The 10,258-nt window shown below is 40.9% G+C and overlaps 2 protein-coding genes across 7 annotated transcripts in view; one reads left to right on the top strand and one right to left on the bottom strand.

Annotated features, from left to right (window-relative positions):
* Positions 1 to 1,711, bottom strand: part of ext1c (exostoses (multiple) 1c) — an 84,558-nt gene extending 82,847 nt beyond the window's left edge. The window contains exon 1 of one of the 3 annotated variants that reach the window (XM_004548937.3): positions 1,487 to 1,711. The gene's annotated coding sequence lies outside the window, so the exon portion shown is untranslated. Of the gene's footprint in view, positions 1 to 488; positions 1,411 to 1,486 lie in introns of those variants that run through there. The other 2 variants (XM_023155370.3, XM_012918645.4) reach the window with 2 other exon arrangements.
* Positions 1,712 to 2,980: 1,269 nt separating this feature from the next.
* On the top strand, positions 2,981 to 6,079 carry LOC101486771 (putative thiopurine S-methyltransferase). 4 transcript variants are annotated; one of them, XM_076879358.1, is made up of 10 exons: positions 3,158 to 3,324; positions 3,553 to 3,595; positions 3,709 to 3,849; positions 4,120 to 4,212; positions 4,305 to 4,437; positions 4,713 to 4,765; positions 4,849 to 4,923; positions 5,385 to 5,470; positions 5,593 to 5,637; positions 5,806 to 6,079. In XM_076879358.1, exons 1-10 carry the CDS (start codon positions 3,276 to 3,278, stop codon positions 5,922 to 5,924), a joined length of 837 nt encoding a protein of 278 aa, XP_076735473.1. In that variant the 5' UTR covers positions 3,158 to 3,275; the 3' UTR covers positions 5,925 to 6,079. The 4 variants fall into 4 exon arrangements, with proteins under 4 accessions (XP_024654166.1, XP_076735473.1, XP_076735472.1 ...); XM_076879357.1 differs by having other exon boundaries at positions 3,159 to 3,324; positions 3,432 to 3,595; XM_024798398.2 differs by lacking the exons at positions 3,158 to 3,324; positions 3,553 to 3,595 and adding an exon at positions 2,981 to 3,139.
* Positions 6,080 to 10,258: the final 4,179 nt, after the last annotated feature.

Consider the following 10,258-nt stretch of genomic DNA (forward strand, 5'->3'; position numbering starts at 1 on the left):
TGCACACATGCCTTGTATAATCAGTGTGCCTGTGGTCTGTTCACAATCTCCATCAAATTAGAAAAGATGTCTGGAAAGACTTCATACTGGAGTAAAAAGATTCTTGTTTTGATATTACTGCCAACGACTTTGCAAGCGGAAACAGTAGGACAGCTGAACTACATTACTTAGCTTAATATTCTTGGATGGTGGCAGAGCAACCCGCAGCCCATCTGTCCAGGGGGAGAAGCCTGTGCTGACTTCCCCCCATATCCCAGAGATGTAGATAGAATTACAAAACACAGCTATATACGATCCTATTGTATCAAATTACACCGGAGTCAATAAATCAGAATCAGAATCAGAATACTTTATTGATCCCTGGGGGAAATTATTTATAAAGGCATCTGTCATAGTGTGACACAGCAAGGTGTGCAAATCTCACTGTCAAAACATGCCACAGAAAATCACTGAGATATGTGCCCCCCGAACCAGAACCAGAATCATACCTACAGTTGCGCTTTGAACTGTTGATCGTGTTGTCTTGCGGCTCTGCCGTAGCCCCTTTTTTCGGATGACACGAGCTCTGGAGGCTCAAGACACCAACTTCTCCTCTGGAGCCTTGCAAATCCGGAGCCTTACAATATGATTAAGTTCCCACCTTCTGGCATAGCGCACACTGTACGCACAGTCCAGGCGCTTCCAAAAATAAAAAACATAATATTCACAATGCCAAAGCGGAATGTCCCGCCGCCCCCCCGTGTCCTCCGAATTTCCCAAATCCCTCACAGCGTGTTCTCCTTTATTATTATCCAGCATGCACCTCTCTCCGTCAGAGCACCATGGACAGCCTCCCCATCACGCACTGCTACTCCGACAGCAACCTGGTTTTACATGCTGCCAAATACAGGCAGCTTGGTAGTCTCGTGTAATCCAGGGGTGGACTGAAGTGCCCCTGTTGCTCTTAGAATGACTTTAAGCATCAGTGACCTTATCGCAAGCAAGGGTCGGTCTAACAAGTCTTTGAGATTTACTGTTCAGTAGGATGGTGAGGGCTGCTACGAGCACTTGAGATTCCCGTGTCAGTGAGCAGCGAGTAACAAAGGTGCGCTGAGCGCTATGCAAACAATACATCAGTGGCTAATAGCAGTCAGGTGCCGCTTTCGAGCAGATAAACGCACTTTACCGGCTATTATCCCGGCTATCAGTGCAAGTGCCGTGATCATAAGCGGGTGGAAAGCGAATCTGAAAGCGTTTTGCTTGAATTTTTAAAGAGCGTGAGCTTGCAGCGGTGATTTACGCCTTCAGGACAGAGGGCAAGATGAAAGAAAAAATATGAAATACATATTGCTACAGAAATTATTTCTTAGATCTCAACAGATCCACCTGCTTTAATCTTACTGCTCAAATGCATTCTCAGTAATCACAGCCTCTAAACATAGCAGCAATTACCCAGTACAATCCCCACAGCGCCCCGACTTCTCCCCAACAGAGAGCTCGCCCTTACCGGGTAGCGAACCGCGCTCTTCTCCTCCCAACTGGTGATTTTCCGTTTCACACCACGGCCAGGCATTTGCCAATCAAATCAGCGTGCAACCAAAGCTTTCCCCGTTGGGATATGAATGATGAATATGCGTGATAAATTGACCATTTTTCCACATCCACAACAGTTCACGCTCGACCCGCCCCCGGGAGGCGGTGATTGGTCAGAAGCTCCTCGCCGTCTTCGTCGCCCCGTAAAGAAAAACACACACATCTGGACGCGACCCTGCACAACTGGAGCGCTTCGGAAAGCCCGAATTACGCACAGGAATTGAACCAACACAGAGGAACGTCACATTTTCTCGTGGTTCACTATGAGTGTTGAATGTAGTACGTTGTTTATTTTGGCTAAAGATAGCAATCTTGGTGGGAAGCATTGTTTCCAGTACACCAGCGTAAACAGAGCATAAGCAGGTAACAGTTCTTTATAAGGGAGACCAGTATAGAAGAATAACCTTGCTTCAGCAGTTCTATCAGCTGTTTAAAAATAGCTTTTCGTTGATGGCCAAGTTGAGAATAGGCTACAACACATTATTACTCTACATTAAATTAGAGTGCAGCAAGATGCCTCTTTTTTTAAATTTTTGGCAACAAAGACTTATATCCATATAATGGGCAGATTCTACAGATTTATAATATCCGTTTTTCCCTCTTGCAAACACCAATAATATCTGAATTCTCCTATGGACTGCCGCTGTGTTCTAGTAGCCTATGTTTGTATGAAGTAATGTCGTTCAATGTTACATGGTTAAATTTACACATCTTTGCATGTTTGACGAGCTACAACATTTTATTTTTCTTGAGGGAAGTGTGTGTATTTTTTTTAATGAAGTAGAAACTACGGAAAAAAGACCTATGCCAGAGCGCTTCAGTGTAAAACCGGGATTTCTTAAACACTTGCGCCGCTGTGCGTCCGGAAAACACCTTTCCCTTCCGTCCTTCCTTACGGATTCTTATTGTCTTGCTGACAACATCGTATCACTGGAGCCGTACCAACCCAAGCGTGGAGAGAGGCAGGCTGGGCAAGCGAGACTAATCACTGTGCAACAGTCCAGAGACTTTCTGAGGATTAGTGACAGCTGCCACAGTTTGAATCGTGATTGCAGCAAGCGTTTACAGAAAAGAGAAAGAAACAGAGGGGTCCATGATGGAAATAGTGCATTATTTATATCGCAAAGGAATACATGGGCAATTTGAAAAGCAAATTCTGGTATGCATATTGCAAATCAAGATAGAGTTTATTTAGCAAAAAACAAAACAAAACCCTGCGTACCCAGAGACATCTGCATAAAAGGTACCATCAAATTAGCCAAGAGTTCTAATCACACACACACAACATTCACATTATCTTCTTTTGTTGTATTCCTTTGCTTAATCTTGAGCAATGATTTAAGAACTCGAGATACTGTTACTCAGAATGCTGAGTAACATTTTTCTGACGTACCATGAATGCATCATCAGGCTCCTCCCAAACCAGAAATAAAACCCGCTTGATCTTTATTTTCAAAACCTCGTTTCATTCTCCCAGGCAAAGCATTCCTTCTCGCACTTTATAAACACTGAGAGACAGCCGACCGAGAGCTCAACGGAACGCCTCGCCTTGCAGACAGAACTCGGGGTAAGAATTCAGGAGAGCCTCGCTGCGTTTATTGATCGGAGAGCTTGCCCGGTCAGCTGTGTTGCTGAACAAATATTAGCAGCCTTCATTCAGGAGAGACACTCTTTGAGTTTACGGGAAAACATGTGCGGTTCTAATGTCTTTTCACGAGTACTGTGGTTGTTTTTATGCTGCGCTATTGCAAGGTAAGCGAGGATCTGACATTGTCATGAAACTATTACATAATTATTCATTTCCGCTTAAGAATGACGCTTTAACGACGCTGTTATTCAAACCATTTGTTTGGTTATAGCCATCGTGCCATAGTTTAGTTTATAACGGGACAACAAGCTCGTGCAGATCCACGATTAATGCAGATGATTTTCTACCAGAAGATTCAAATGACCCATCGGTTGGGTTTTGTAACCCTGCAGGTGACAGCTCATGGACCACACGTGCTTACATTTTGCCGTTGCTGTAGGTGTCTTTATGTGCAAGACCATAATCCTGTGCGGATTATGCATTCTCTTCCTGTCTCCAGCGACATGAAGTGGGGTTTTTTCACAAACAATTCTTTTTCTCATGTCTAGCTGCTCTCCTTTAACCGCTGATCGTCAGGCAAACATAACCAGCATGCTGGAACAGCAGGCAGATCGGGTCATGGCCCTCGGTGAATGGGAGGAACGCTGGCAACAGAACAAAATCGGCTTCCATCAGCCTGAAGTGCACAAGTAATGACCCCACTTTTTTATGTAGTTCAGTGGAGTGAGGGTGCAAAAGTAGCCCAAATGCATGTAAGACTTGTGAAGATTACATCAACTATAAAGGTGCATCACCACCTAAAGCTGTGTCCTGTTAAAAGCTTTAGAAAGTGAGCTTAGATTATCTATTTTTAAGACAAGTACCATCAATACGGCTGATCCAGACATCACCAGACATCACCTCAACATGAGATTGCAGCAGGAATGTGTATTTTGCTGTTAATACTGTTTTTCTAACAGAATGCTGAAGAAAAACATTGATAAAGTTCTCAATGGACGAACAGGAGTTCGCTTCTTCTTCCCTCTGTGTGGGAAAGCAGTAGATATGAAGTGGTATGAAAACATCTTACTAAATTAAATTAAGTTGATCAGTATTAGTGTCAGTTGTCATCTTTGCTAACCTTTTGTTTTTTCGTGATTCTCAGGCTAGCAGACATGGGCCATTCAGTGGTTGGAGTGGAGATTTCTGAAAAGGCTATTCGTCAGTTTTTTGAGGAGAACAACATGACGTACACCGAGGAGCCTGTGCCTGCTATACCTGGAGCAAAGGTTTACAAGGTTGGTGAACTTCATGTGTGCAAACACGACCACTAAATGATCTAAGCTGAGGTAGTCAGTGTTATTGCTTCTCAGCAATTAAGTGTCTTTACGCTGAATAGAGTTTTTTATGGTGATGCCTGAGTTTATTATGTGCATGTGAGCAGCTCTTTCTTCTGAAAACCGTTTTGATCTCAGTGAGATTTTGGGCAGAATGGCTGCAAGCTACAAGAAAGTTATATTGCTTACTTTAAAACAGACACAAGTTGTTCATCCGTGCTGTCTTTTGTTTTTAGAACTCAGAGAAAAACATCTCCCTGTATCAGTGTAACTTGTACAACTTCTCCAAGTGAGTAAACTACATATTGTTTTATGCTTTTTAAAATAAAATAATTAAAATTACTGTTAAATTGATACTGTTAAACTTCACAGTTCCATCGAGGGTCAGTTTGGAGCAATTTGGGACAGGGGCTCTCTCGTGGCCGTCAACCCAGGAGACAGAGAAAAGTAAGATGAGATGAAGACCCTCATTTTAAACCCTTAGAATGACATTTATTTCAAACTAAATAAACTCCAAAACATTATGTTCTACACAGTTTGATACTGTATTATATAATGCAGCGGTCCCCAACCCCCGGGCCACGGTCCGTGAAACGTTTGGTACCGGGCCGCGAGAGTTGAGGCTCGGGTGTGAAATGTATGGTTTTCAGGGTTTTTAGCATTATTTTGTTATCGTTTTTATCATTAACTCGGTTTTCCTGGGTCTTTTCGCGTGTGTTGTGAATAAATCTTTTTCGGTACCGGTACTAGTTTAATTTTGTTGGATTTATCCGCGACACTTTAAAGGCCGGTACGTGAAAATATTGTCGGACATAAACCGGTCCGTGGCGCAAAAAAGGTTGGGGACCGCTGATATAATGTACCCATACACGGATGTCCCATGCCAATGCTATTCTTTTATTTTGTAGGTATGCAGCTCTCATTATTTCTTTGATGGCGAATGACTGCAGATACCTCCTGGACACTTTACTGTACAATCCTGATTTATATCAAGGTATTCTATATCATTTCTAGTGTGTGTGTGTGTGTGTGTGTGTGTGTGTGTGTGTGTGTGTGTGTGTGTGTGTGAGAGAATAAACATAAAATACCATATTTTAAAATCTGTTGATCTCTTAGGGCCTCCCTTTTTCGTGCCTGATGAGCAGGTGCATAGTCTGTTTGGTGAGTACTATGAAAAATAATTATGGCTGAGCATTTTATATATTAACCAAAATACAAGTGATAACTGACAGATTTGTGTATAACTCTACAAAATATGGGGTCTTTTTTCCAGATAATTAGAAACTTTTTTAATTGTGTATTATTTTGTTTTACTTTCTTTAAATTCAGGGAGCAGCTGTGGTATAGAGTTGCTGCAGTCAGAGGATGCTCTCACGGACAAACAACGAAATTGGGGACTAGATAAATTTCTTGAAAATGTGCACCTCATCACACCAAAGAGCAACTAAAGGCTCAGAGTTTAGAGAAAGAAGAAGAAAATCCCGGGAAGGAAAAATAAAGTGGAAAGTGAAAGTGCCTGAAATTCAAGAGAATTTATAATTCTCCTTTTTATTTGTTGTTGTTATGGATCAAATAACATGATAATAAAAAAACACGATCATAAGACAAGATGTCTGGTGTTTTTAATGAGTTTTGTAGCTGTTTAATTTTATTTATGACTTTTGCACTCAAAACAAAACATAGAATTCAGAAAATATTAATTCTATGATAAACAATCCACTGAATTTAGAATATGTCGAAAGGCTAAACTGTGGGAGTCACCCCTGCGTAAACCTTTTATTCAGTCGTGGCTTTGAGCATTAAGCATCCAAGTTCTCTAACACATTTCAAACAGAACTCCAGAATTCATAGAAGCATATGTATTATTAAAGATAGAATTAGTAAGATGAACAAGATAAGATTGTATACCCTCATATAATGGTCATGTATTTGCACGTACACCTTCACAGATGCTATACACTCGAGTGTAAGCACAGAAATACACCAGCTTAGAGGCAACCACCCTCATCCCTGCTTTCCTGCACTGGTTTATGATTGTTGGTGTCGTTAGTTATTGTGCTGTTTACTTGTAGTTAATGTGTATATGCATAAATACACTCACCTTGCACATTAGCAGTACCAGGTTGGACCCCCTTTTTGCATTCAGAAGTGCCTCAATCGTTCATAGCATAGATTCAATAAAGTGCTGGAAACATTCCTTAAAGACTTTGGCCCATATTGACATGACAGCGTCACACAGTTACTGCAGATTTGTCAGCCACTGTCATCTCACTGTCATGCTCATGAAAATAATTTGAGATGATTGGAGCTCTGTGGCATTAAGGTGTCCACCTGGAAGCAGCCATCAGAAGATGGGTACATGGTCGTCATTATGGTTTTGACATGGTCATCAACAATACGCAGGTAGCTGTGGCATTTAAACACTGCTCAGTTGATGCTAAGAGGCCCAGAGTATCAGAATCGTTATTAGTATTTCTTAATGCCTCCAGCCAAGCAAAGAATTTCATAAAGGTCCCAACTCCTTGTACGTGCAAAATAACCCCGAGTAAAAAAAAAAGAAAGAAAAAAAAAGCACATATTCATTACTCTATCCCAAATATTTTTATTAAAACACCTCGATGAGGTATTTTGGGTTTGTGCAGCCACTCCTTCTCAGATCAAAGTAAAGAGTTTTTCTTCATTTTTTTAAGCTACTTTTACAACAGGTTTTCTCAATAGACTGAAAAACAGAAACCCTAAAAGAAAACTGCCTTGTTTTACACACATCAAGAAGGAGTCAGACGACCGTCGGTTCATCCTGGTCAATTACCTCTGAGAGCTCGGGATGCTTCCTCCGTAGGATACCATAAACGTATGAGGAAAAAAAAAAAAACCCCAGAGAATTTATTATTTTGGTAAGAGAGAGAGAGAGAATCGATCAAGCTTTTCTACAAAACGTTATACCACTCCGGGTCAGGAGGGGCGATATAGCACGGATGACTACGCTGGATGGAAGAGTAACCGGAAGCGTGGCAGGGACTTTCCCTTTGACCTTCATCCTGCTCCATGATCAGCCGTTAAATCTTTCCTCAATATTGCTGTAATGTAACAACAAAGGTAGTTTTTTAAGATCAGACAGGTCCCAAAACATTCTTACACACCCCCGCAGTCACTGAATTAGCATCTGTGGCACAAATAAGCTTCAGGGACCTACTTGTTTTTTAGAACTGACCTTTGACACTTGGATGTTGGCTTAATTTTTACCCAAAGAGAAATTTGACCCTAATAAAAAAAACACGATACTGTGGTGAATACTTACCTCAACTTTGATGGGTTTTTTCACAGCTATTTATTTAGAAAAAAGGTAAACACGTTACAAGGACACAATGCACATTGCAGAGTACATGAATGGGAAGTAGGAATTCCTCCTCTCTATACTTACACTCCTCCCTAACAAATGTCAAGGACACAGTTACACAATCGCTAAAGTAATCTGCTTTTGAATAAAAGAAAACCATATAAGCATGTGCCCTGGAATCTCGGTTGTTAAAAAAAAAAAAAAGAAGCACTACACATTACTTTTCTTATGTTTAGTATACAGGAGTTGCTGCTCACACTCTGAGTTGCACTAATGTGTCTGTCAGATGTCCCAAATTGCATGTCAGGCCGCACGCGCACTCACGCCGGACACCTCCTTGACCTTATTTCCACAAGCCCTTGACTCAGCTGCAAAGTGCTTACGGGGTCAGTTTCATCAGAATTATCTGCCGTCATTCAGACATAAGTTGAGCAATAGTTTAACCAATTTCCATCAAAGGGATGCCAGAATTAAACAGAACATAGGATGTAAGTTAAGGAAATATAAGTCTGACTATGGAGCACATCTCCTTCGGCTTTCACAATAATGGATTGCATTTCTCTCAGTCAACTGACTGTTTAGGGGGAAAAGCAGCTACTAGTTAGTGGGCTCTGTGTTTGTGGTTGTTGTTTGTTAATGACACTAGGAGTGAACAAAAGAAGCAAAAAACCCTGTAAAGATGCAGTCTGTGAAAGTCTGGTTTATACCAGAAATCTTACCAGCTGTAACTGGGGTTTTTTTAAGCACGTGTCAAGACTTCTGTCTCGCATTGCTGATGTGATCCTCCTTTTTTGTTCCCTATTAATGATCTACGGGAATTTGTGATATTGCCCCCATAAAATAATAAGGCTTTATTGAAATCATTGTGATACAGAGATTTGATTTCTTGTGCGTGCTTTGGATAAGAAAGTAATTCTGTCAAGACTGAATGTAGTTTACCAACTGCTCCTCAGTCCAAACTGACTTTATGGTTCATACGTGTCAACTCAGGGAACTCCTGCCGTGACCTCCTCTCTGTGAGCACACACACACACACACACACACACACACACACGCACACGCACACGCAGAAGGAGAGAAACAGAAAGATCATTAATGCAGAGGATTGCAGCAGCTCTTGGATTTTCACTCTGTCGGATTTCAGAAGAACCGTCACATAAATTTCATTACAATTTTTTTTTTTGCCTTTGCTTCAATGTGTCTTTAAATCCTTTCTTGTTCAAATTGTTTATTCACATAGTAAAGAAGTAGCTCGGGAACTCAGTAAGTAGGAACAGCAGTAGTTTAAAGACATTTTCTACAATACAGAGGATTTCATCATCCGCAGTTTGTGAAAACTGCAGTTAAAAAACAAATCAGTAAATTCACAAATGATGGACTCTTTTCAGAGGTACGCTTCATGTACTGATTAACATACAGTTCAAAGATGTACATTAGGGTGCACACTGGTTATGTGGATTTGCTCAAGAGTCAGTTTGAGCTAAAAACTTGAAAAATATATATGTATATTTTAAATCAGTAACATAGATGAAATGTTTTTGGATAACAAACGAGTCACATTTTAAACACTGTTTGAATAATCAAAGACATATTTATAAAGGGCAGGCTACAACAGACATGCTTACCGGGAGCTGTATTGTCTCTTTTGCATAAGCCACACCAGAAACGCTCTGTGCGGATAGCAAAGTCTGCGCTGTGGGAGTGTCTGGACCCTCCACGCCAGGATCTGCCGCACAACCTCGCACTGGTCCTCAGGGGCCTAGCAAACTTGTAAGCCCTAGTTCAGCTCCCGAAAAATATGCTCGAGTTGTTCTTGTGTCCGACAAAAATTAGTTCTAATATGTTTTATTTTTAATGTTACTGCGTTGAAGTTAGCACAACTTAAATTGAAAAAATTATTAGTCTCTTAAATGAATGGCATCTTGACGGGGGACTCGGTGAATGGCTTAAAAAACGAATGCATTGTTTTACATCTTGTGCACTTGGGCACACTTCAATGAAACTCGAAAAGTGGGAAAAACAATATGGAGATGATGACTTGACATTTGTTAGGGAGGAGTGTAAGTATAGAGAGGAGGAATTCCTACTTCCCATTCATGTACTCTGCAATGTGCATTGTGTCCTTGTAACGTGTTTACTTTTTTCCTAAATAAATAGCTGTGAAAAAACCCATCAAAGTTGAGGTAAGTATTCACCACAGTATTGTGTTTTTTTTATTAGGGTCAAATTTCTCTTTGGGTAAAAATTAAGCCAACATCCAAGTGTCAAAGGTCGGTTCTAAAAAACAAGTAGGTCCTTGAAGCTTATTTGTGCCACAGATGCTAATTCAGTGACTGCGGGGGTGTGTAAGGAATGTTTTGGGACCTGTCTGATCTTAAAAAACTACCTGTGTTGTTACATTACAGCAATATTGAGGAAAGATTTAACGGCTGATCATGGAGCAGG

This window comes from Maylandia zebra, linkage group LG22, assembly GCF_041146795.1.
Source record: "Maylandia zebra isolate NMK-2024a linkage group LG22, Mzebra_GT3a, whole genome shotgun sequence".
NCBI lineage: Eukaryota > Metazoa > Chordata > Actinopteri > Cichliformes > Cichlidae > Maylandia > Maylandia zebra.